The 27,308-nt window shown below is 43.7% G+C and overlaps 1 protein-coding gene across 2 annotated transcripts; it reads right to left on the reverse strand.

Annotated features, from left to right (window-relative positions):
• LOC146184301 (peptidyl-prolyl cis-trans isomerase NIMA-interacting 1-like) lies at nt 1-25,227 on the reverse strand. Of its 2 annotated transcripts, XR_014708864.1 has the most exons (5): nt 25,083-25,227; nt 20,048-20,257; nt 9,906-10,159; nt 927-1,021; nt 1-171 (listed from the first exon to the last, which is right to left on the reverse strand). XR_014708864.1 is itself a non-coding variant. In XM_084609366.1 (4 exons), the coding sequence occupies exons 1-3, from the start codon at nt 25,132-25,134 to the stop codon at nt 9,939-9,941; spliced, it is 483 nt and encodes a 160-aa protein (XP_084465492.1). In that variant the 5' UTR covers nt 25,135-25,227; the 3' UTR covers nt 1-171; nt 9,906-9,938. The 2 variants fall into 2 exon arrangements, 1 of the variants encoding a protein (XP_084465492.1); XM_084609366.1 differs by lacking the exon at nt 927-1,021.
• Between the last annotated feature and the right edge of the window lie 2,081 nt (nt 25,228-27,308).

Below are 27,308 nucleotides of genomic sequence, written 5' to 3' on the forward strand. Positions count from 1 at the left end.
TCAAGTCCACATCCTGTTTTAATTTGTATGTTACACAACCCATCAACCAGCTTAGGAGAAGACACATTAGACAATGTGGCATGCACGTCTGGTAACAGCAGCTCTGGCTCAGCAGCAGGCTCCCCGGTCAGTCACCTTTGTCATGGTCTTGTCTACCAGGCTTTTGGTACTCTGTTGTGAAATAAGAGACCAGTCCATGAAATGCAAACATGTTGCGGTAGGGGTGAATTTAACTGGTGCTAAGGGTAGGTAGTGGCTGCTGTTAGCAGCTGGCTCAACATCATTTGCTTTGCCTCATTTCCCAAACGCAGCTCTACCAATTATTTGGCAACGCGTCTGCTGGAGTTCAACAATTGACTAGTTAGAAGCCCGAGAGTAGCTTTGTCTGATCCTCATTTAACAAGACAAATGCAGAGCACGACAGTTACCTATGTTAAATTTGGTTAACAGTTTTGTTAGCAAAGCAAATTGCTTTGCATATTTCACACCAATACAAATTTCAATGGCTAGAGAAAAAAAAGACACCGGATAGGTGCCGAACTCGCAACTCAATTTGATTACCTATACCATGTACCTACAAGCAAGCAGACGGGTAGGAAGCTGGCATTCCTCAACACAAGGTGACCAATGCCTTGCATAGCTCCACTGTTAGCAAAATTCTATGTGATGGGCAAATGTATCAATAGAACGGGGAAAAAAAAAAAAAGTCACTAAATGTGGGGAAAACTGCATTTGGATCTAACACGCACAAAAAAAGTTATGGATCCTGAGTATTTTCATTAATTATATGAAAACCTTTTTTTTTTTTTTGAAGCAACACAAAGCACTTTGTTTCTGGAAATTTCACAGTGCAAAAGCACACTGTTCAGACAGCGAGTTAGAATGGCACTTTTCAGGACAATAATTGGAGAAGTGGGAGTACGAACCTAAGGCTGAAATCTTTTGCTTGGTAATCATCAGTTCTTCCTAATGCCGTTAGAGAAAATTCATGCTTCTAGATGCAAGCTGTATAGTGAAATTTCTGGAATTGAAAATTTATAAAAAATGGAAATCTTTAAATCAACTCCAATGGAGCAACAATTAATGCCATTTTCACTACTTACACACGTAATGTAACCAATTTGGCCAATCAGGTGTGGAACGTTTTATGCCTATTTTTACTGAAATTTTGGTAAATACCATTTTGCCATCGAAACGAGGCAAAGTGACCTGACTGAGCCTTTGGCACCACAAGTGACATGCATGCACACAAGTTGGCAGGCATACAGCAATGAAACATAGTGAGCACAATTCATAGGTGTAATAAAATTTAAAAAACAATTAAGAAAGAACACGTATACATAAACGTGACCATTCTCATGTTGCAAGGGAACATTTTCCAATTCGCCGCAATATCGACCTAGAGGTGGCGCCACCGTCGCTCCGCTAGTGGGGATCGACAGCCGGCGGTGCTTGCAGAAACACACATGGCATATGTCTGCTTCCAAGTCTACGGCGGATTTGTTGGCAATGAAAACGTGCCTTATGCAATGCATTAGCGATTTACTGTTTAGAGTGTTCCAATATTGCAGAAAGCAGAAAACAATTCGTGGATTTCATTCATGCAGAAAAAAAATAGATATACGGATTTTAGGAAAACAAGGCTCGCAACCACCAGTCTTTTACAGTAAACCCTCGTTAACTCTGAGTTGTAAAATCTGGGAAAAATTTCGAGATAAGCGGAGCTTCGAGTTAAACAAAATGCCGAAAATTTCTGGCGACAATTCCTGGCGATCCGTCGCGCGCCGCCGCCACCAACGTTGCCGCTGGTGCACACCGCACGGAGTGACGGGACTCTGCGACAGAGAGGCACGCTTTCAGCGCTGCTTTGTTAGCGCCCCATCATCATTAGGTCAAGGGGAGTACAGTTACACTGTTTCCCATTCCTAACACTACACAGCTTGAAATACAATAACACTGATGAATTTTGATGAATGATGAATGAAGGTCGCAGTGGTGTGCTGCTACACTGCGATGCAGACTTTCATTGCAAGAAGTGACTTTTTCCTGCTCCTTTCGAAAATTAATATCTAGCCACCACTAGCCTTTTTATTCTCCTTTACTACTCTACCAAGCTTTTACTGAATTGTCTCGATGCGCTCATATATGCACGGATCAGACGAATTGAGTGCCTGCAGGTTCTTCGCTCAAACTGGACTAAGAAAACAAACTTCGCTCGCGAAAAAAAAAAAGCCAGGACGGAAATTGAGTAGCCCAAAGCCTTCTGCGATTGGCTGCCTCGCGAGCTCCATTTGGGTGACATGCGAAATTTTCTAAAAACCCAGAACCTGAGCGCAACAGTGACGAGTGAAAATGCTTTGGCGGCCCTCGGCCCGTCGCGCCCCTCGACGCTCCACTGGACAAGGGGAGCATTTGTAATATATACGCAAAAGAATTCTCAGGGAAAACTGAATTTTATTATTTTTGAAGGAAGACTGGGTAATGCTTGCTTGCTTCGCGTTGGCATTCGGCCAGACAAAACGTCCTCGAGCTGCTAAACGCGTCACATAAGCCATCGGTCGCCGCCGCTGCAGTCAACCTTGTTGCGGAGCAAGCGTAGCGAACACCACATACACAACAAAAATCAATGTCAACACATTGTGCACATAGCGCGATGAAATTGCTGTAATGCGAAATGCCCGGACGCAATAAACATAGCAAAATAAATAATAATAATAAGTCGCTCTTGCCAGTATGCACGTGCGGAGGGCAGCTGACCGAACCACGCTGAACTGACTGCTCGATAAGACCCATCAGCCCCCGCGTGCGGAAATTTTGTATTCGCTCTTCAAACGTGACCACTTTCGGCACTCAGTATAGAAACAAAGTGCTCGCTCGGAGCCCTTATCACCTTTCGGTAATGACCTTTGCCTTCGGTCCTTCTGGGCAAAATTTCGAGATATCCACATTACGCCCGAAAAATGAGAGATAAACGGGAGCTAATACATAGCACCTATGGGAGGTGAAAGCACGGCGTGAAAAATTTTCAACTTAACCGATTTTTCAAGATATGCAAGTTCGTGTTAACGAGGGTTTACTGTATATTTACTGGCATCGCTTTGCACGCTTTTTGCGTTGTACGGCGCTCACAGGCCTGATACTTGGGCCTGAACACGACATATCGCCTTTTCAACAGCGTGAGCGTGTCTTATACATGTGAGACAGGCAAATTTAGTGTCAAGTCGAGGGAGGTCAATGTTCGTGCTCTGACCTGTAGTACTTTAGAATGAATCGAGGCAGCCTGGTTCATTATGTCGTACTTGACTCGAGGATTAAGCCGGTGAAATGCAGCACTGACAGCGTACAGCCCGGCGGTTCGCCGTACACTCAGGGGACATCAACTCTGTCTAGACAACCAGTCACAAGTATTCCCCAAAAATGAGATTACGCCGACACTGTACAGGAAACCTCGTCGCACAAGAAAGCTGACTGCTCACGTGTAGAGAGTGGTGAGCAGGTTGAGTTTGCAGAGCTCACAACAAGGCGGATGCTTCTTGCGGCAAATAATCTGATGTTAAAAGAACTTCTAGATGGGCTAGATGGTTTTCAGCTCCAAACGGCATTCTTAGCGCTAAAAAACACACATGCACACGAAAGAAAAGGAAGGACACGGGACAGGCGCTACTACATTTGGTTTATTGCACTGAAAAGACCTGCAATATATAGCAATGACCACACATGCGCAGACCAACAAAACACGACCCCTGCTTGAAGCATTTCATATAAGAAAGAGGGGGGAGGGGGGTGTTAGTGACAAGTCTGTCGCTCTGCAGGGGGCAGAAATGCGATTTCTTGAGCGGTTTCGGTGAAAAAGGAGTCTTTGGTTGGTCTGCGAATGTGTGGTCATTGCTATATATTGTAGGTCTTTTCAGTGCAATAAACCAGATGTTGTAGCACCTTTCCCAAGTCCTTCCTTTTCTTTCGTGTGCGTGTTTTTTAGCGCTAAGAATGCCGTCTAAATCTGGTGTTGCACTGTGAAATGATTCTAAATGATTTCCTGAAACCAAGGAAAGTACTATAAGGAATTTCTGATGTGTGCAATGTTTATAAATGGTAAATTAGTAGTGTAATTACTTTTTTCATCAACAACTAATTTCACCACATGACAGAACCTTTACACACTTTACAAAATTTATGACTATCAGCGAATAATTTTCAGTAACGTTAAACTGCAAGCTACGAATCAGTAGCTGCGAAGACATTGTAAAAACTGCACTTGGTCGCTGCCACGTTCTGGCAAGAAATTTTGAAGGCTGAATATTTCTTTATCATTGTAATTATTGTTGAGCATTGACTTGGGGCAGTTCTGTCGTTTACTTCCAAAACAGGTGCCGGATATAAAACTATCCTGAAAAAAATGGAGTTGCGACTATAAATATATATTTATTCCCTAACTAAACACCGATGGTTAGGCCTGTATGAAGCTATTTTACTCCCCTTGTCAGAAACGTCCAGTTTGCTCAAAAGATAGCACAGACGAAAAGGGTTCTAATGATTCTATAATGGGCTACCAGTGTACATTGATCTATTTGTATTATGTAATATTTAGTGTAACAGGTGCTGCGAAGATTTGTTTCTCAAACGGTCGAACATTTCTCTAAAGCGAAATGTGCTCATTACCACAGTTACGTATGCGCAGAATCCCTCAAAAGAAATGAAATGCATGTATGGGTTTACGCACCATGTGACATCGGCTATATGGACCTCGGTGTCGTTGACCACATGGGATAGTTTAACGTACAATCAAATCCCTCAGCAGAGGAGCGCCCTACCATTGAGGCACCGCAACAGAGGTTGAACACAAAAAAAAAGAAAGAAAAGAAAAGAAAATAAATAAATAAATAAATAAAATAAAATAAAGTAATCAGCCAACTCTATCCTGGATACAGAAGGCAGAGAGTGGCTCGTTCAAACTGGATTTCGCTATGCTGCATTTTGCGGTCTCATATTTCAGTAGTTGTGGTAATCCAAACAGAAATGGGAATATACGATTTTTGAACATTTGCATTAAGTTGTACAGTAGAACCCGGTTATATCGAACTCACGGAATATCCCCTTGAAAATCCCATGTAAAAGTATAGGAAAGCCGCGTCGTATATCGAACTTAATTTCACCGATCGTTCGATATATCGAACTCCGCACCACGCACTGGAAAGTGTGCCTTCCCCGAAAACGATCGCATCGGCCGTTTGCCTGGTGACGTTTTCAAGCCATGCGCGGAAGAAATGAGATGGAACAGTTCGGCGACGGCTGGTCTGGGCAGCGCCGCGCCCATTCCCCAAAAGCGCGCATCTGCAGTTATCGTTTCCCGCGCGCCAACACATGACGTTTGTAAGCCATGTGCGTGGGTGTGCCCATTCTTTTGCTGAGCTATCTCTCTCCTTCAGCATGCGCCAAGCCAGCTCAGCCAGTTTTCAGACAGACGTCGGACGCTTTCTCCAGCGTGTGTTGTGAACCCTCTGCGCGTGGCGCTGACGTGGCTATGGCGCCTGCGGACGTTAAGAAGCGGCAGCTCTCCCTTTGCTTTTTTATTTTCAGAGTCGAGCCATCTTTTCTTATCGTTGTGCTGTTCGGACGTTTAGCGGCGGCAGTTTTTTTTTAATTTTTTTTGCGGGAGTCGTTTATTTTGCATGTATGAATCAACGAAAGCACGCAGTCAGCTGCTGCGATCATGACGCCCACCCCAAGCGCGGCCCTACAATCAAGCCATCACGGGCACTCTGCCAAGTTCACTCCCCGCCACCGCAGGAGCTATCAAAAGATAAACGCGCCCGGACGTTATCGCTGCGCAGCATATTGGCACGCTGCCAAGAAATGAGCTGTGGATGAGACCACCGAAACGGAGTGACGCACGCCATCGACATGCAAGCGAAAACGCTCGTGATTTCCACAGAAACCTGAGCTGCCGCGGTGGCTCGAGCGGCGAGAAAGACGCAGTTCCAACAAGTTTGAAATTTTTCGCTCGTCGCTGTACTTTAAGAACAGGTGGGCGAGTTGGTCTGACATATCTAGTGAAGCAGCACAACGGCACAAGGCCAGAGGAAGAAAGGGACAAACACAGCGCTGTGTTTGTCCCTTTCTTCCTCTGGCCTTGTGCCGTTGCGCTGCTTCACTAGATAGCTCGTCGCTGAGATCGCTCAGTCGCTTGCATGTGAGCGAGCTGGCCTTTACGCATTTTTTTTTTTTCTTCACATTCTCGGGTGCAAAAGTGGAGGGTGGGTTCATTATGCGAGTTGGTTGATTACGCGACAAATACGGTATCGTTTTTTTCGCATTGTAAGTGCCGTCACAAGCCGATTTCTGTATATTGAATTATCAATATATCGAACTATTTCGCGATCCCCTTCGAGTTCGATATATCCGGTTCAACTGTATTGATGGCAGCAACCTGTTTTGCTTTGACACGGCTCCTAACGACAGCAGTGCTTCGTTTGAGACACCGCCTGTCAAAGAATCTCAAGCGCTGAAGACCGCAACTGATATGTCCTTTCCAGCATGACATACTCAATATGGAGAAGTACTTTTTTTTTAATGGAGCGTGGCGTAACAGCCTGTTCATATTTCTTTTGCAAGAGGCAGATAGGTAAGCAAAAGCACACAGGAACCGTGAAACAAACAAAAAGTACTCTTGTACATGCCGCACACACACACGTATATCACTGCGGGCTGGCACGCAACGCAAACACTCATCCACACTGGGTAGGGTTCGCTGCTAGGTGGCGACTCTGCTCGATCTCGAGGCCAATAGAGTGATAATGACTTATGCATTCGAGTAAAACTATTCACACGTGTTCCATAAAAATTCAGCTTTCTTTCTGAAAGTGGTCATGCAGGTTGCTGTTCTGCTACATCAAATATATTAGGATAATTAAATATATTTGGAATTTGTCAATGAATTGATTGCAGTCCATACCCGGTCGTTATTCAAGTTTTTATAATGTTAATAAAGTTTACATAGCTGAAGGTATTACGCAGATGTGTACTAAGAAGAGTATTTAAAAACGCTGCATTTCCAGCTCTGTATAGACAATATTTAAAGTATGCTAAAAAATAATCTCATCAGACAGATTGTAAATGAAATGAAGGCCTTTCTTCTGTTAAAAAAAAATCTTTTCCATTACCATACCAACAAACAGTACTGAACATGAGACTGAACAGTAGTAAAATTTAGATGCTTTTTTCATGTTCATTGGTAGGTGGCAGGAAAATTTACTGACAGTATCAATGTATCGGGCAGCTTTGCTTCTTATGAAGATATGACTGCTGTAATCTTTCGTGGAATCGAAACCATATTATTGTAAGCTATAGTTTGACACAACAAAGAAATGGCCATTTCCCCTCTTCAAGCTAATGATGTTAAAATCTATTCACACTTGAGTCATGAAGGGCATGCAACCAGGGAGCCGCTCAGATGGACCGATGTTCACACTTTCAAATGCAACCGGCGGGTCGCTTCTCCAGACTTATCTCGACAGTTCACCATGTAGAGTAAAGCTAACCTTCGTTCACTTTAGCTGAGCCTCTGATTGATTACTGGTTTGTGATCAACAGTCGCAAAGCTGGAAAATTGAACAGGGCTTGAACGGCCTATGACTGTTGCTTTTAGACTAATGCGACCATTTGCGACAGGCACACGAACTCCGCGAGTCGAGTGTGTAAATAGGCTTTTACCGACCGCATTGCACTTATGACAAGCAGCATTTGCAGTGCGCTCACTACCTTCACCCTCGCAGATACCTAGTTCCAAAAGACATCGTTATTTCCAGCAAAAAAGTATCTTTGATCACCATGCTATGCATCCATCGGACTTCAACAGGACGTGTGTGTTATTGATGAAGACGGAAGAAACACATCTGCCAAGCCACTGATTCGTTCCTTCATGGCTGTCATTTGCCCTCCCCATGTTGCAATCACAAAGTAAGGGTAAAACGCAGCTGTGCGCTGCTTGCCAGGTGCATGCACGACATAAAGCTTGGAAAAAACCTTTGGCCCCTAGGACGGGCCACGTTGCCAAATTAAAGGGGTTTTCACCATGCGTGAATGCTGGCTTCCAGTGATTTGTAAAGGGTCTAGTTTTGGCGCTGAAAAAAAAAAAAGAATGTCTGTGCTGCTTCCAACAGCAAAGTTTGCATGTAATAACTGAAGAGAAATACAGGTCCTACAAAATTTTACTCCATTCTGAAAGGATTCAAGCTTGCAATTTTGCGAAATCACAAAAGCAACCTTCAGAAAAATGTGTTTCAGATTAAATATTATGCTATGAATTTTGGCTAAGTCATACCATTTTACAATTTTTTACATATTCACAAACGAAACTTTAACGCATACAGCAAAAAACATTTGCACCCTGCTAGCAAGAAAAAAAAAAACAAAAAAAAAAACAATGAAAACAACAAGCTATGTCAAACTATTTTACAATTTTTTACATATTCACTGAGATGAAACTTTAATTACAGCAAACTGTCAAGTATTTGCAGCTTGCTTGCAGAAAAAAAAAAAAAAAAACGCAGAAGGCACTGCATTAAGTTAAATTTGAATCCAAAAATGTCCAATGCGAAGGGTATCCTAAAGGAGCTCCAATGTACCAATAATTCGACACATAAGAAATGACACTGGATAAGATTACCCATGAACTAGAAGCAAGAATACAGAGCACCAATGCTAACGACATGCCTTCTGTAGAGACACGTCCACCACTGGTGTGCTAACAGTACACCCGTGCTAGTATACCATGGTCACTAGACCTCAGCTGCTTCGCATTACAGCCAAAGTGGACAGCACTTTGAAACCAGGCACTGCCAATTAATTATAAGGTGTCTGATCCTCTTACCAGTGCACTATGGATAGAATAATCGATCAGCAAAAAAGCAAACGTCCCTCGCTCAACTTCACTTAGGATGGTTTTACTATATGGCAACAACGTGGCTTGGAAAATGATTACAGCAGACCAAAGGCCACCCTTGAGTGCACCCCACGTTCCCTTCATGCTTAAGGCCATGCAGCCAACCCATCTCTGTGCAGGAAAAATTATCCAAGAGTGCCCTCACGTGAACCGCCACTTGCAGGGGCGAGGCATAACAGGCAAAAATTGAGCTTAAAGATACTGCGCAAATTTTCTGATCCTTCACACTGAATTTCCAAGGGTATTATCTGTCTATTCCAATACAGCCAAGTTCGACTGTGCATGCGAGGTCCCTTGCCTTGTGGTCAGACCTCAGTTAACAGGTTCCAGTGTGCGGGGCAAACAGAACTCGATGAGAAAGCTTTGAATCTACGTGCATATCCCAAGCAGAAAAAGTGCGCATGAGCACAGCATTTGTCCTACAGCCAAGCAAGCCTTCCCATGCGTCTTTGTAAACTGTTTCTACAGGTATAGTAGACCGCATACTATTTTGGTTGTTACTACTGCCCTTAACAAAAACCTCATATTTTTCAACTGTTACTGCTCTACTACAATATTGACTCTGCTGTGGCTAAGCCTTGATCCGGTTTTACCCTACTGTTTTAGTCTTGACTGCCCTCAACTAGAATGAGCTTGGCATTTCTGGTAATAGTAAATTTTCTAGAGCCTGTCCCCTTGTCTGCCTTTAGCATCCATGTGCACTATGTACACTGCCCTGCAATTGTAGGCTGGCTTTCTTTTCCCTTGTGCACAGCCCATGACAACATGAATGAACCTGCCGCTATTTCATGTACTTCAGTCTTACTGTCAAGCATTTCTTTAGCATACCTTGATCATCTGCAGACTATGCATTCTGTGCATCAGTAAATAAGCAGATAATAGCCTTAACCTGTGCTTTGTATAACCTGCCTTGGTCGTCTCTCTACAGTTCTTGGACTCAAAGCAGACTGAAGTGTGACAATACCTGTGAATGAGCCCAGTCAAGGGTGAGGAAGACCTAGGCAGCCCGCAGGATGAGATGGACGCCCGATTCTGTGAAGACAGGCTCAGAAAGCTCGCCAACGTTCAGCGCAAACGCAGCCTCCTCAAAGGGCTTCTGCATGGCACCACGGCCAAATGTTCCGAGGTCACCTTTCCGCTGGGCTGAGCTGCAATCGCTGAATTGGCGAGCAAGGTCCCCAAAGGTTGCCTTGCCCGATACAATTTGCTCACGATAGCCTGCAACATCACCAAGAGTCAATCTTACATCCAAGTTTCATCGCTCTTAAAACTTTCACGGTTAAAAATAAGCACATGTATTAAAATTGAAAAAGATCTGCACAACAAGCAAGAATCATATCCATGACACTAAAATCCTCAGGTAGCACTTCTTGTCATTCTTTAATTATTCTGACACGATATGAAGTGGTGTACTGTTTGTGAAATGCAATCAAAGTGCTTGCAGACGAGAAATGACAGTTCAGGCACAAATATGAGCAGCACCATCTCTTCCCTCCCAACACTATGAGAGGAATTAAACCCAAACGCTGCTTGCTCGCACAGATGCAGCGCCTCCAGCCTTGTACCCCCCCTTTTTGATGGTACGAGGTGCAGGGGTGGAAGCAGGCTCGAGCATTTTGGAGCAGCTTTGGAGCAACGAAATGAGAGTTTTGGAGCATTTGAATTGGGTTTTGAAGCACGTTTTTAAGGTCAAACGTCTTTGATAATTGCCGTTTTCTCTTTCTAAAATAAAAAATCTCTAATCTGATTCATTTTTATGCAGATTCAATGCCTTTCCAACCTCGCACTCATCTCTGACAAGACAAACGGCCAAAGCATGTAAAGATATATCTTATAGCACAGGCTGACCTCAGCAACAACTTGGAACAGATTAGAAGCAAACCGAACATGCACTTCATAACTGCACACCTAGTCTGACCTAACGCGTTTACCTATTTTGACTTGATAGATTCAAACGTTGAGTCTACCACTTTGATGCAGCAATACTAATTTGAAGTTAAAATTAATGGGCACGACATTTCTACTCCCTATCTTGTGCATATCTATTTATTTAGTTATTTAGGATACACCTCGTAGCCCCCTGATCTGGGGTATTACATGATCCTTTTTGATCCTATGCCTGGGCTGATAAATTCCTAAGCACTGTTTACGTTGTCTGCCAAAAAGGCGCCTTCAGACCACAATAATGTGCCTTGACAAGCTTGGCGCCAGTGCCGCTCTCGTGCTTTTTGCCTACTCTGGGATCGTAGATGACTGCAGAACCACCTCAATCGCCTTGTTTGTTTGTAAACATAGAGGAGGTCTATAGGGGTGGGAGCAGGCTGGAGCATTTTGGAGCAGCTTTGAGATACACGCAGATAGCATTGAAGGGTCTGTAGAACCACCTCGATCACCTTGTTTGTTTGTAAACATGGAGGAGGTCTACAGGGGTGGGAGCAGGCTCGAGCATTTTGGAGCAGCTTTGGGATACACGCAGATAGCATTGAAGGGTATACCATCCTACAGCTTTACTTCTCTGCCAATAGTTTATCATTCTTTGCTTGAGCAATACTCGGGCTAATTTATAATATATTTGCGATAGGCCCTTTCCAACATTCGTGAGAAGCTTCCTAGTGACTTACAGCTTTGGCATACCAACCCATAACGCTCTTCAAGTATGATTTTGTCTGACGTAGGCGTGACGTGCTTGTCATGGACAAAGGGGATCCATGTTGAAGTACTGGCTTGTTTTCAAAGTAAAAGCATTACAAAGATTTGTGTATTTTTTGCAGGTGGACAAGTTCCCCAACGACTCACGACAGTTTATGCTATCTGCTTCATTTGCTGCTCTCGCCACTCTCTATACTGGCGGTTCATAAGGCTGGGAGGAGGCACTACGTCACATGCACAGTGCATTTTTTTTTTTCGCAATATAACTATCTCTAATTACCTATGGCTCATACTAAATTTACTTGCGAACAAATATATATTTTGCTCCATGCTTCCTTCCCTTACAAAAATTTAATTTGTAAGCTCAGTGCAAGGTGCGTTTTATCTTTGCACCTGGTACTGTGACATTGCTCCAATGTTCTGCTAAATTTGATGGCACAACATCAAGACAGCCAGTTTGGAGCAGTTTTGGAGCAATATTGCATTTTGGAGTAGGATGGAGCAGGGAAAGCAGTTTGGAGCAGAATGGAGCAATTTGAGCAGCGCTTCCACCCTTGGAGGTGAGAGCACAACCCATAGATGCATCTGAGCACAACTGCTGAAATATTTTTTATTGTTATTTCTTTCTTTTTTTTTTTACAGTGCCCACAGAAGCAGTCATTTGTTAACAGTTGGCAGGTACTTTGAAGAAGAGTGTGACTAAATATGCTTCGTCAATTCGAACCTTTTCTTTTTTTAAAAGCCAAGAAAAAATTTGTGCTGTAAAGGCAGACATACCTGCTAATGGTGCACTGTGTGCTAGATGTTTCTCTAAATAACAACCACCTTGCGCAGACTCACATGCTGCAGCCTATGCTACATTTGATCACTAATACAGTTATTCAAGGTAAACAACCTGTATAGGTTTGCATTGAAGCCAAAATCCTCAAACAGCAGGAAACGAGCACAGTAGCAGATGACAGCAGCATTAGGGCAACACCGTGCTTACATAGGTGACATTCACGGAAGCCAGACCTGAATGTGGCCGGGAGTATCATCTGCACCATCGTCGACTACAGTGCATGATTCTGCTCCATCCACTTTCTGTGGCGTCTTGAGAACTGCTTTTTCATGTAATGCAGTCTAGGCTGATTCCAATTAGTTTGAATTGCAGTATTATTTAGTGCACAAATGCCATGCAAAGTACTAGCCAACTGCTAACTAATGGATGCCTCGATGGACCCATAATATGAAACAAAAATATTTTGGAGAAAGGGAGGTGACTCCCACATGCACATATTGCAGTGCTTTAAAAATGCATCGCCCCTGAAATGACCTTTCATGCTATTCTAAAACGTACACACATGGTTATTCTTCACGAAGAGGTAACATTATAGGCACACTGTGAAATCAAGAAACTGTTTTGAAAACTTCAGTGCATGTGTATTCCTTAGGTGCTGGCTCTGCTTTACACCCTTGGTCGGCTCCAGCGAGTACCCCGTTTGTAAACACACCTTTAAATTACAAACAAAAAGCACGGGTTCCGTTCTACATGACACTTCTTCAATATCCATATTTGAACTCTACAGAAAAGCCAATATGTAAGAGGACATTTAAGAGCCCTAGCAATAAAAAAAAGAAGAAGAAGAAGAAGAAGACTGATCACCCACTTTGTAAACTGGTGCTTTGCATTAACCAAAGTTTTCTTCTGGGAGCAATAAAACACACACATTCTGTATTTTATTCCAGCAGAAAATACTCTTATGCAGGTTCAATGGTGTCTGACAGAAGTAGTTTTCTGCACTGAAGATGAAGCTGTGAAATATATGTGAAGCAGCAGAAATAGGTTGTGAAAAAATGCATTTATACTAACAGATAAAAGCATGCATAATGTGAACGTTTTATAGTCCTAGCAATTGAGACGTGTGCAGAGAAACACACACACAAAGAAAACATAGTTGCTTTGCCCAAAACCATGCATGCTGCCTACCTAGTGCCTCTCCGGCCTCCCATTAGATCACATTGCACGTCTGCCACTATGGACAAGTGTGACGATGGTGAATGCTCTCAAGGTTCAGTTACATGCAACATAATTACTTCGCTCTCAAGGTTCAGTTACATTCAGCATAATTACTTAAGAAATTAGAAGACTGAACGATCGTCGTCGTAGCTTAGTCAGTACAGCATGGATGCGAAATTCGGGGGTCATGAGTTGGGACCACACCAACGGCATGTGGTCGTGTCAAGTGTGAAAGCATTACTTCACGAGGTCTAACCGCCTCACTATTCTCCTGTCTCATCATATTGGCAGATGCTGCTTACTCAGGCTCACCATTAAGGGCAAGATCACAATACAGCCTCTTGGATTTAAACCCTAGACCACACAGGTGCGTTCGTACAGTGTGGTTAAAGCCAGGCTTTATACCTATGTCACTCATGGAAACTTGCACAACATACGCCACTGTCTTAATGGTTTAATGCGGTTTAGCCACATTAAATCTCTACCATTTTTTTACAGTACTCTTTATGACAGCAATGTTTTGTTGTCGTGTGATAACCTCTACTCACACACCATCTTGCCAATGCATTAGTCACATTTGCACGTGTCTGTATACACATGAGGATCCTGTGGTTGTGTGACAATCAACTGTGAGCTCCATAACTTGAAAACATATTGTGCATTCCGTTTAGCAGCATTCTCTTTGGAACTGTTACAGTGTTCACCAAGAAAAATTTCCTCACATGGTGTAGTAATGACATCATTTGCGTCAACTACGCAGTTTGTACATGCTGAAATCTTTCTAGTCCTCTAAAATGTATTCTGGACACTGTCGCTTTGAACATTCCACTAGTTGTGTACCACGTTTGAACGCCTATAGTAGTAGTAGTAGTAGTAGTAGTAGTAGTAAAAGACTTTATTAAGGCGCAACACTTAGGCGCCTAATAAACGCCTATAAGTGCACTTCCTGTTTGTACATCTTGGTGAGAGAATGGTACAAGATAGTGAGAAGAGAGCGACATCATTTACATCTACCGCCTACCAAGATAAACTACCGTATTTGCATGTAACTAATGTAACAACAAATATAATGCAAGAGGTGAGATTATAATGCAAGCTCACAACTAAAGTACAATCCCGCTATAGTAAACTCGGATATAGTAAAGTGAAACTGAAGTCCCAGTTCATCTTCCATAGACAACTATTTTTCCCCCTTTATAGTAAAGATATGTTTGGTAAAAATCGGTAACCGTAAAGTGCACCTGGCCGCGGCGAAGACTCCCACGATATGACACCGCCGCCCGCGCACTACCTAGAATCGAGAGGAAAATATTTTTTTTTGTATTTCAAAACAAAAATAACACAGTGTCCTTCTAATTGGCTTTACCACCAGGCTTAGCAGTATTCAGGAGAACCCTACTTTACGAAGGCCTTGGAGCCGTGAGGGAAAGCACGCAGCGCGTAGGAAAAAAAAAAAAAAGTAAAGCTGTCTACAAACATGGAAAGAAGGCTGCGTGGTCCGTTCATAAAGTAAAGGAGAGTAAAAGTGCACCAAGAAATAGGGAAGAGGAAGAAACGGGCAAACATTTCCTGCACTGTGCAGCACAAAACATGAGACAGCGGAGGCAAGAAGTGGAGGTGCAGCGTGTGCGGTCTTGCAGACCTTGACTGCCACGCGCATTTATCATTTATTGCCTTTTAAAAGACAGAAACAGAAAAAGTGACACCATGTTCATGAAAGGCTTTGATTTTCACATGAAATCAAACTTGGTTGTATTCTTAGACACGTTCTCATGCTTAAAAGGTACTTCCACTAGATGTAAAAAAATTTTGCAACTGAAAAAAATTGCATGAAGAGATGATAAGAGAGAGAAGGAACCTATTTCAGAGTGTTTTTTTTTTTTTTTTCATTAAGCAACAAGACGTGTTCAGTAAGTGGTCATTTAACTACCAGACAGCATCTTCAGGACCATGTCATCACCAACAACTGATATAATAAAGATCCTGATATAGTAAAGATTTTTGCTGGTCCCAGTGACTTTACTATAAAGGGTTTCTACTGTATAACGTGAAATAGTAACTTTAACCATGCAATGATCTTATCTAATACAATGTGAAGCGTCAAGTAGCCATGACACGCCCGAAGCCATTGTCACCATCATCCACCATTGCACGGTGCCACCTTCCTACCATTCCTCACAGCCAATTTTTTTTTTTTTTTACCTCGCCTCATTTTATGGCTTGTTTTCACAACTTGGGAGCCTGGTAATAGAGCAATCATAATGAGCAGCAAAAAAATCTTTCCACTATATTTGGACGCTGAGTCCGAATACAACACTATGTGTGTTCTGAACAATGTGAATTCTAGAAAGAAAAGTTTGCATTACATTCACGTAAATATGGTACTCCAAATTAGTGCTTTCATACATAATTCTAGGTTTAGCCATGTTAAACCTTAGCAATTTTTTTCTTCTACTTTCTGATCAAGTACCTCCATGACTGCATTATTTCACACTGACTCGGTGTCAGTGGCTGTTGGTTCCCTTCATAAGTGCCTCTACCCTGCATCAGTGTGGGCACAATGAACATGAAAAAATTCAAAGTTTTCTCCATAAGCTTTTGCAAATGAAAATGTTGGCACTACTATTTGCATCACCGTCTTTATGATCGACAAAAACTTCCTTGGGCAACTACGAGTCATTCTCCATTTCTGTGTCTCAACACAATGTGGTATGCTGTCAAAACATTAAGCAGGTTCCACACTGAATGCCAGCATGAGCCCAATGAGTGTCTGCTTGAAATAAATGATCCAAACGTGAGCAAAAAACAGTGACAGAAAATGCACTTAGTAAAAGTGCTTGTGCTCTCATCCACTACTGTTTAGCTGCACTTCAAAATCAGGCTATGAATATATTACAAGCTTGCTCAGTTGTCTTTCCTCTTGGTGCAAACAAACAACAAATCCTGCAGCTGCTCGACATGCACAACCACGTGGCATAGGAAAAGCTAGGAAAATTGTGACAGTTTACGTAAATTCCTTTTTTTTTTTAACTCATTTGAGACAAATATGAAGATATGAAATGCCCATAACATGTAAAATATGCAGTGGCACAGCTATGGATACAAAAAAAAAAAAAAGTTACTTCCCATGAAAAAATATTTGATTCTAATCTCCCAGCTGGGAAGAATGGGTAACTGGAAAAACTGCTCGAATATTTTTGTCCATTCACATTACAGGCATGAATGCCTACATTAAATATAAGGCTCAATACCAGTCATTTCTCCACACTTTTTTTCGCTGTGGAAACTAAAGCACAATGTTTCTGTGCAGTAATGCTCACACCTCACAACAGAATGTAGATCTCTCAGCTTTCCTTCATTTTTTTTTTTTAATCAACCTGAGTTTTTTCACAATCATCCACACTTTAAAATTTTGACAGGAAGAAGTTCACCGGTCTTAAGCTGTCGTGCTTCACTTTCCTTTTTAATTGCAAAAGCAATACTACGCGCACTTTCAAGCCTTCGCATGACCCGGCCGCAGTTACGTCTTACCCACGTGACGCTGTGACATCACACCCCAAATGACACACGAGCTGGCAGGAGCTGCCAACTTGGGTCTCTCGTTTCAAATGGGACGGTTATGTCAGAATCAGCCTGCTAGGACCCTGGCATTCACGTTATGCCTATAGGTCACTAAGGCACGTTCATATGGGTTGGTTAAAGCGGGCCTTTATATGTAGGCTGAGGAAGAAGAAAAAGAGAAGAACGCCGGTCACCCACAGCTGCTTTCGCTCAATATTTGGTTCAGCAGCGTTGAACCCTTGTCATTTTTTTACAAACCAACCGGCACAGCTTTCAGCGTCAGAGCTGCTCAAGCCTTTCATAAACTATTCCAGGCATTTTCTTTCCCGAATTCTAAGATATTGCCTATCAATTTCTTTCCAAACACTTCATGAAAAAAAAAAAAAGTTCTCCCCAAGTGAACACCACTACCCTGGGAGCACAGGAGGTGCCCACTGCCATCTCCACAGCATCTGCCAGAGTCACTGGCATCTTGGATGGAAAACTCCACGTGCTTTGCTCCCACCACCCTTTTCGCACATACTTCAATAAACATTTGTTCCTCCTCCTCTTCAGCAGCATATTTTTAATGTAACAATCAGCCTCACGCTGAACCACACCAAAAACAAACAATTACAACCAATCAGTGGGAAGTGCCTCTACAATGTTAAGTTGGCCATATCTTGTGCCTCCTCTTTTGCAGTCTTCTTTTCGACTGCTTTCCTGCAAGGTGACCTACAAAAACACAAAAACTCTCATCTGAACAATACCGCCCTAATCAAAAACAAACAAACAAACAAACAAACGAAAATTTGATGCCGTTTGGCCTCCTAAAGATGCACTGTTTTGCAACTTGAAGACAAGACCAAGTGAAAGGATAAGATAGTGTCCCTTTCTTCCTTACACTTTACAGTCTCACTCCTCCCAAACTGCCCGTACACAAAGCAATATGTCTATAGCAATGCATGACATTTCAATGACTTAAACCACATCAATAGAGCCTATTTCAGGTGCCAGACACCACTTACTTTTTATCGGTTCATTGCAAACTGGGCATCAAGCACACTGGATGGATAGTTAGTTTTAAAATAAAATACTTTTTTTTGTAGAAAAGATTTTCTACGCAAGTCATGCTGACCATTTGGAACAGGGCTTCCAGTACCTCAGTGTCATTTATTAGGTTGTCTGTCAATTTTCTGATGCTACTTGCAGGTCTTGTCCCACCTGCTACCCCAAACTTCTCAGCTTTCCTCCACTGCTATGTGCTTCTCAGCCTGTACATGCATAATTGCAGTATGTGGAGTGAAAACTTCAAACAATCCATGACATCTGCCTCAGATTTACAACAGACAAATTGAGAATTTCTCTTGAGCACCAAATCTGGCCACCAGGAAAGCTATATTGCTTTAGCTGTTGTGAAGCCACTCAGCTGAGAAGTAATGATGAACACAAAAACCAGGCTAGTTTTATGTGGACTAAAGATAGTTTACCATAAGACCATTGAAGATTGAGAAAACTAACAGAAAAGTACCCGGCTTGACATTACTTTGGCATTGGTGACAGGATACAGCAATGGCACTGTTTTTCCGTAGCCATTTTGAGCCTGAGTTAGCTCAGAGATAAACCCGCCGGGTGGCGCAGTGGTTACGAAGCTCAAATACTGTGACCAAGAATGCAGGATCAAATCCCGGCCTCAGCGGCTGCTTTTCGGTCGAGGCAAGAAGCCAGGCGCCCGTGTGCCGTGCGATGATAGTGCATGGGTGAAATTTCCAAAGCCTTCCACTATTCAGTTTCTTATAGCCTGAGTCCCTTTGGAACGCTAAACCCCAAAACCAAACCTAAGCCCAGAAATGTAAAATGGCATGAAGAGCACATACAGTGAAAGATCATTCATTCGAACTTCAATAATTCGAATTTTTGGATAATTCAAACTACACTAGTCCAGCCAAGCTCCATAGAGGTCTGTGCATAAAAAGGCCTGTGATTCGAACGCGAGCTAGTTCCGCTACGGATAATTCGAACTATGCGCTGCCGCCTCTGGCGGCCTGGCCCCTAGCACTTGGCCAAAGAAACACCTCCGCAATAGGGAGGCATAGTTGGGGGCTGTGCACATCCAAAGCAAGGACAGAAGATGAAACCAGGTAAAACCATGGAAAAGGCATTTGCACTATCACGTGTTCCAATGAATGTGTGGCAGTGGATGGCGCCCGCCGGGCGCCCCAAATTTCACGGCATGACAAAGTGAAACGAGATCTGCACAAACTGCCGAGCGTTGGATTTCTGCTAAGTTGCCCCCCCCCCCCCCCCCCCCCTCCCCCCGCTAGAGTTACATGAAAAGTCAAAAGGTAAACACACCACGATGTTTACACTGTGCAGCATCTTGACATACTGCCAAGAAATGCATGGTGACGGTGAGGGGCGCGATAACGAACGCTTCATTTTTTTTCTCAAATTCTCAGGGGCAAAGGGGGGGGGGGGGGGGAGTTACAAGAGTAACTATGGTAAATTTACTATAATGCAAATGGTTCTGGTCAGTTTTTCTAGGCCATTCAAAATTTGAACAGTGGATAATTTGGACTTTTTCCCGGTCCCGTGAAGTTCAAATTAACGAACTTTTACTGTATAAGAAAGCTGGCAACCATGCATCCCACACTCGCATTTATCCTTTGCACCATTTCATATAACTTCGACAATAACGGAGCAACAAGCCCAAACAAAGCTTCCGCTTAAGCTCTGAGGGCTTGTCATTCCATAAGACTGAAACGAAGCTTTCATCTGCATCTCATGGCAGGACCTTGTCAGGAAGAGAACAGCAGAGGGAGGAGCACAAATCAAAGGGAACCGATAAACCGAGGTCACCAGTGTGCTAACCGAGGTCACCAGTGACAAAGCACACAAGAGCAGATGCACGTGCTCACCCGTTATGAGAGCCAGTGCTTCCTCTTTTGTTCGGGTGATCTTCTCCTCCCGCCAGGAGGAAGGCCGCCGTGACTCACGATGCTTGACCAGCAGGTGTGAGCACCATATGTGGCCCTTGGGTGGGTTGCTGGAGGACCGAGCCTTGGCTGGCTCCTTGGGCAGCTCCCATTGGCTCTCCTTGGTGAGCACGTTCAGGTAGTATGGCTCACCTGCAGTGCCCCAAGCAGCCCTAGTAGACCATCGCAGGAGGGTTTGGTCCCCAACCGGGGCGTTTGTGTCCGAGAAAAGATTTACCAAACACAACTCCTCACATGTCGTTGGCTTCTCTGACATCTTCATTCGGCCATACTTTGCCGTGCACCAACAATGTCACATTATTTTAAAGCAACTTCGAAACTGCTATGCATGAAGCAGCTGGCAAACATTTACAGGAAACTTGTTATGCAAAAAAAAAAATAAACATGGAAGAGGTCCTCACAAAATACAGTTAAGTAACCACCGCTGCCTGAGCAAAGGTGAACCTAAGGCATGGTGGAACTTTACAACATGTCTGGCAGACCAAACACACAAAATGTGTTATATTCTACAGCAGATGAACATTCTAATTCTGCTGACCACATTTAGCCCACTGGTGATATACAACTTCCTTGCCGCCAAACTGAAGAAAAGTTTAGTCATCTACTTCAGTATGATAGTGGCCACCACACTGCTATCAGACTGCTTGAAAACCAAATTCTCAGCCTCTCGTCGCTATATTCTTTCTTCATGGCACAGCTGCTGACAAGTAGGTTTAATAAGCTAAAGAAGTCTGAGCATTGGCACAAATTTCACAACCTAGAAGGGATGCTTCAATTCATCAGAATAAAATGGAATGAAAATAAATTATTATATCCCCCTTTGCTCTCCACTGATAATGAAGCACCATATCACGATGTATACATCATAGTAAGCCCTGCTCCTCATATGTACAGCCATGCGAAAATCTATTCGTGCCTGAAATGTACTTGTTCAAATGTGTGTTCAATGTTAACAAGTAGTGTTTCACATTTATATGGCCCCTTCTAGTCTGAGGAAACAAACTTTGGTAAGCTCAGTTCCTGATGTCAACTGCACTGTCATTGTCCTGTAAGTGTTCCACTCCACTGTGGGAAGTTGCTATTCCCCCTTCCAGCGTCCACTGCTAGCACAAGAAAACTACTGCAACAACATTTCGCTGCTCTTCTATCTCATTAGCATAGAAACATTCACGTAACAGCAAAACTGACAACACTGTCTGACTGTGCCAAACTGCTTACATAAAGGAGCAAAACATGGTTTAGTTTGGTTTATAGGGTTTAACACCCCCACAGCAACATTGGCCACCCTTCTCCATGGTGCTGCCACAGCTACTGCCATTATCAAACCAAATGAACAGAAGCAAAACCATAACAACTGCAGGGTGTCAAAAAAACAACAAGGCGAAACACAGCAGAAGGGTCCCAGTAAAAAGCCCGACCGCACATCTATGGCAGCATTTTGTGGCTTGCCATGACCACCGCTCGTTTTCAATGGTGATGCACCAGACAAGTACAGTACAAGACAGCCTTGTCTAGAGACCAGTAAATCGACTAGAATACAGCATGCTGCTTAGTGTTTGAACACTATACAGCTCTTTGGCCACACCAGAATGCAGCCAGCCTGTGCAAATGACCTGTTGCAGGTAATTACAACATGCCATATACAAGGCAAAATAAGCTTTGACTGCAATGTTTCTTTTCAGAAGCTCCATTCGCTATGCACTTTTCTCGAAGAAAATGGCCCTCAGCCCAGTAACAATTACTGAGCATTGTGTGAAGGAGCACCGAGCGCGAGAACATAAAAGCTCTCCACCCTTTTCAGAGGCACGGAAATGGCAGCTACCTTAAACCCGCCAAATACATGCACTCCACTATTCTAACATGCCTCCCACTGCTCAGACTCGCATGGGCAACACAGTCCTTCGACTAGTAAGGGCATCCATATGCTATTATCCTGAAAAACTCCTTCATACGCTATTACTGCATGAGAAAATGTTCATTTATTGCTTTAATAACCACCGAATAATTTGGAAGCTCAAGACACTAGAATAGCTGATGGCCACGTTTGGAACTGAACGTGCTCAAGCCATTTACTGACAAGTCTACATTTAAAGCTGCCACATCTTCAGTTCTATTGTAGGTGTAGCTATCTAAACAAAGAGCAGAAAAGGAAATTTCTCCTGCCCCACTGGCTGCCCCCTGTAGCAACTACAATCAGCTGGACAATCTCCATCTCCTCAGTGAGTCACCAACTGGCAGTTAGTGCACAAAGGCAAAAGCAGAGGAAAACATAGCATTAAATTATGGAGATAGCAAGGTGGCCTGGACAAGCCTAAAGCGTCCGTACATACTGAGCTGCTGCTAGAAGTGACAGCTTCAAAAAAGGGTGCAGCTGCAAAGTGCAAGCCCAGAAAGTTTGCAAACTAAAGCCCTACAGAGAAGACATGATGACAACACTGCACAGCAGCTACCAGAACCTATGATGAGGCGATGGCCAGGCAACATCTACAGCGTCCCATTTTCTCTGCATATGCTATGTTTTTGGTTTCCTAGGCGACTTCTCTTTTTTCTTCTTTTTTAGTGCACAGCAAACTTCGACAGTGATTATGACATTTGTAAAGTGCGGTAACGTGCTTGCAAGCGGCATAGACAGTATGAAACTGACAGTGCTCAAACTGCAGTCTAAAAAGCAATGAGCCTGCACATGCTTGTTTCGGAGAAATGGCTGAAGTGAGAACTGATACCAAATTTCAAACAGGCCAGTCCGTAGTAAAGCCTATATAGTTGCGCAAAGATGCTGAAAGGTGCTGGAGGATCTCTTTCTGGGGCAAAAACCATCACCTAGGTCTCGAGGAGGTCATAGGGATCAGCACATGGCATTACTGCTGACCATGTTGGCTAAAGTACTGCTCGATTAGCACATTTGTTTCTTTCCTTCTTTTTCATTAAAGAGAAGCAGCAGTGGGCTAGAGGCACATTCCTCATGCTGGCATGGGGAATGCCATTCCTGCACGCTGGCAGCCTCCGCACTGCTCGACCAGCCAGCATGCCGCACACTTCAATTTTTTGCACACCCAAAAACAAACCTTTGATTCTTTTAACGCATCACAATTTATTCCACCCCTTTTTTAAATTGTGCACTTCCTACCATGGTATGCAAGCTCTAAAAACAAAAAATAAAGCTGATGCTTGCCAAGCAGCCTTAAGGACAGTTTTCTACACCTCCGATATCAGTTTTTGTATAGCCTTATGTGTACTGCATGAAGCGAGGTAGCAGAAAATATGGCAGCTTGTGTCAAGAACTGGTTAATGTACCTTTCAGCAAACCTAGGAGTCAATAAACAGTGCACAGGGCAAGTCGCTAACTACTTGCATATAGACACATAGGCAGAGAAGGCAAAGGGGCAGTGCCCCCCCAATAGACATGGAGAGAAGGGGAGCACAGATTTTGTACCATATTGTTTTCCACTACCCGTAAGACATGCATGGGCATTACCATAAACTGTCCCCCTACCACCACCACCACCGAGAGACCTGCGTGAGCCTATGTGTAGACACATACTACACGCAACCAAATGGAACACCATGATTAAGCTTTTAATGCCGAAATTAACAAGGAATCGAATCAAATAAATCATAACATTGTGCTAGATATAGGATAGCCATACTTAAAAGCACCAGTAAATACAGGTGCTGACAAATGTTTTGACAAATTTGAAAAGCCAATACATCATCAATAAGCAACAAATAGTACTCAGTCTATTTTGTGCAACTAGTCCTACTTGTATGCGTGGCCACGAGTTCCACCTCCAATTGACTTGACAGCCCAAGCAGAATCGATAACTTTTCGTCTTACCCACACTTGTCAGAAAATATGAAATGAGGAGTTGTCGAGCAGATTTGAAGTTTCACATTAGCACACCCTGTTCCTTCACAAAGCTTCCGCTAAGTGGTGCCAAAAATTTTGATAGGAAAGCACTAGTTATTAAGAACATGCTTATATGAAATGCTATGCAAGCTCTATGCAGGAATGAGTAAACGCTATGCAAACAATATGTCACAAAATCGAGACACTGAGCTAATAGTGAAGAGTAAAGGTCATCGATTTCTACTTTCCAGTATCACAGTGCCAAGCACCAAAATGAAATGCCAGAAAAAAAAAAAAAAATCCTTTTCCTATTCTACTTCCACGAAGTAAGAAAAGAAAGGAGAATTAAGGACAAACGATTCTCTATGCCTGTCTAATGTAAATTACGCTGACGGCACGCTCCATGCATTATTGGGTACGAGTGTAAAGAAAGGGCTACCCTTCTGGACACCTGCGTTCGGACAGTCTTTGAGAGGTGCCACAGTCCCTTTCTCAAATATCGGTACTGCTGTGCCCATGACACCGCCTTTTTTCGCCGCGTTTGCCTGCTCAAATACAACGATGTAGAATGCAATGCGTCTGACACATATGATAACTGTACTTCGGCGCAAAATTTGCGGGATGCAGGATCCACAAAGGGAGTCAACGGCCACGTAACGTCAACTGTTCCTATATGCGCAGAGAGAGTCATTCAGTTCTAAGGCAGCTTCCTTGTGGTGTGTGAGGGTTCTGATATTTCGCGGACCCCTGCAAACTTCGGCATCGTTACATCGGTCAGAAAGACAAAACAGGAAGAGGCCTGGAAACGTACACGCAGTATGACACGACACTTCTCCGTACCCAACCTAACAAAGCGTGATCGTTTCGTACAGCGACTTTTGATTTCCTGATGTCAAATAACACGCCTACACCACGGAGAACAACTCGAGCTTGCTTGATGCCGCCAAATGCAGGCAAAACAACCGCCATCTGATCGAGGCCTAGCTTTTTCGAATATAGCCTTCTAGAAATCTAATTCAACACCTGGCGTCGCCACATCCGATTTGCTAAATCGCAGGGCGCTCCAACGCAGAAAAAGGAAGGACGGAGTAAGAAGTAAATCGCGCACACCTGTCGAACGGCTCACTCGTTTTTCCCAGCCCTGTGGTAAATCAGCCGCCATCGTTGTAATCCAACTGTTGTGGATAACTCTGGCTCCTGTTGGCTCGATTAGTAACAGTGGACCGTTGGAAGTTTTGGCAGTTTTGGACCGTAGTTTTGGCGGACATTGCGTCACGGCGAGGATTTGTCTTGGATATGTCACGTGATTTTAACTTCCGGTTCGTTTTTGTGGTTTGGTTTCTGCTGGCATTGCTTGCAGGCGCCGCGTTGTTCATAGCTGAACATTGCAGCATCATCACTGCTGACCATCTCGCAGAATTCATCAAGCAATCATTCCCAGACAGTGCGGCTGCCCAAGGCTACCGAATGAAGAGAACTAAATGTGCTGCAGTGCTCAAAAATGTTCTCTACCCCCACTTTAAAGAAGACCTTGCATGTGATATTGGCAACAGCAAGTACAGCATCATTGTTGATGAATCAACCGATATTTCGGTGACAAAGTATTTGTCAGTTTGTGTGATTTACCACAGTGAAGAAACGTCATCAATAGTGACAACGTTTCTGTCCCTTTGCGTGCTAGAAACATGCGATGCGCGCGGCATTGTTGAGGCCATAAAATGTGCTCTGAAGGACCACAATATGAAACTAGAAAATTTGGTTGGAATCGGAACAGACAACGCAAGTGTGATGACAGGTGTGAACAACGGCGTTCATCAGCTGCTGAAAGCTGATGTGCCACACCTAGTTTTGATTCGCTGCGTCTGCCATTCGCTTCAACTGGCGACATATCAGCCGCCGTGGCAGAAGGGCTCCCAAGAAGCTTAGACTACCTTGTTAGTGAGACTTACAATTGGTTTGCTAGGTCTTCGTCCCGGCAGCAAGCTTACAAGAAACTTTACGGCCTGCTAAATAGCGGGGAAGCGCCTTTAAAGATCGTGCAAGCTTGTTCGACCAGATGGCTTTCGATCGCGACAGCAGTGGAGCGAGTGTTGGACCAATGGGATGAGCTGAAGGTGCACTTCCAAACTGTTAGGCTGACGGAAAAATGCTACAACGCGGAAGTGCTGCTCTCTATGTACTCTGACAACGCCAACAAAGCTTATTTGCTCTTCCTGAAGCCAATACTTCAGGATATCCAAAGAGTGAACAAGTCCTTTGAAGCTAAGAATGCAGACCAGACAAAGCTTCTGGACGACCTCGTACGACTTCTGTCTGCCCTCATCAAAAAAGTGGTGCTTCCAACTGTAAACATCGACATAATCACGACCAAAGTAGAGGACCATCTTGATCCAAAGCCGTACTTGGGCTATTTGTTTGAAAAACACATGCAGGAAATGAAGGAAGCGGGGTTTAATTCCGAAGATGAAGACATATTGCGAAAGCGATGCATCAAATTCCTGGTTTCTCTCATCGAGCAGATACGCCAGAGGCTTCCTAAGAACATTGAAACGTTAAAAAACGTGGGACAGTTGGCGGTTGAGAAAGCCTTGTCTGTGTTGAAGCCTTCACTAGTACCACTCATGGAAGCAGTAGGTGTACCGCCAGCCAAGATAGATGCGGCCGAAAGCCAATGGAAGAGCATCACAACTGTCCCTTGGACGAATACATCATCGACTGAGAACTTCTGGTGTGCAGTAAAAAATTATAGAGACTCTTCTGGCGAAAACCCGTTCAGTCAATTAGCGGACTTCGCTATATCAATGCTGGTGCTACCCTACTCCAACGCGGAAGTGGAAAGATCATTCAGCCAATTGAGCTTGCTGAAAACAAAACTACGAAACAGGCTCGCGCCAGCTACTGTGAACGCCATTATGGTGATCAGAGCGGGGCTGAAGAGGAAGAACAAAGGATGTTTTGATTATCAGCTGCCAGAAAGGGTTACCCGACTCATTGGGACTGATACCACTTACAGCGGACTGAGCGAGCCGTCTACATCAGGAAGTGCTGTGTGTCAGCCAGTTCTCCAGGTGGATGACGAGGATTCCGACGATGATACCGATTCGTTTGTGTTTTGACTGGTTTTGACTCTGCTTCAAGGCTTGCATAGCGTTGCTTTTGGCTAATGTTCTCTGGACACACCCTCATGTTCTGTTTGTAATTACGAGCAGTGTGATATGATATACGTACCCGTTGTCGTGACGCTGGGGCTATGTCGACCCGGCCTTCACTTGGTAGCGTGCAGAGACTCGGGGTTGAAGAAGGACTGAATCTTCGAAGTTGGTAAAATATGTACAA

The sequence above is a fragment of the Amblyomma maculatum genome, chromosome 7 (genome assembly GCF_055883805.1).
Source record: "Amblyomma maculatum isolate TAMU_Amacu chromosome 7, ASM5588380v1, whole genome shotgun sequence".
Taxonomy (NCBI): Eukaryota; Metazoa; Arthropoda; class Arachnida; order Ixodida; family Ixodidae; genus Amblyomma; species Amblyomma maculatum.

Bases quoted from the DNA above. Each gene is read 5' to 3' on its own strand.
- LOC146184301 (XM_084609366.1), bottom strand. From the start codon at position 25,134: ATGGCGGCTGATTTACCACAGGGCTGGGAAAAACGAGTGAGCCGTTCG. The intron at 20,258-25,082 runs GTGTGCGCGATT...GGGGCACTGCAG, and splicing joins ACGAGTGAGCCGTTCGACAG to GTGAGCCATACTACCTGAAC. The intron at 10,160-20,047 runs GTGAGCACGTGC...GTGATGTTGCAG, and splicing joins AGCACTGGCTCTCATAACGG to GCTATCGTGAGCAAATTGTA.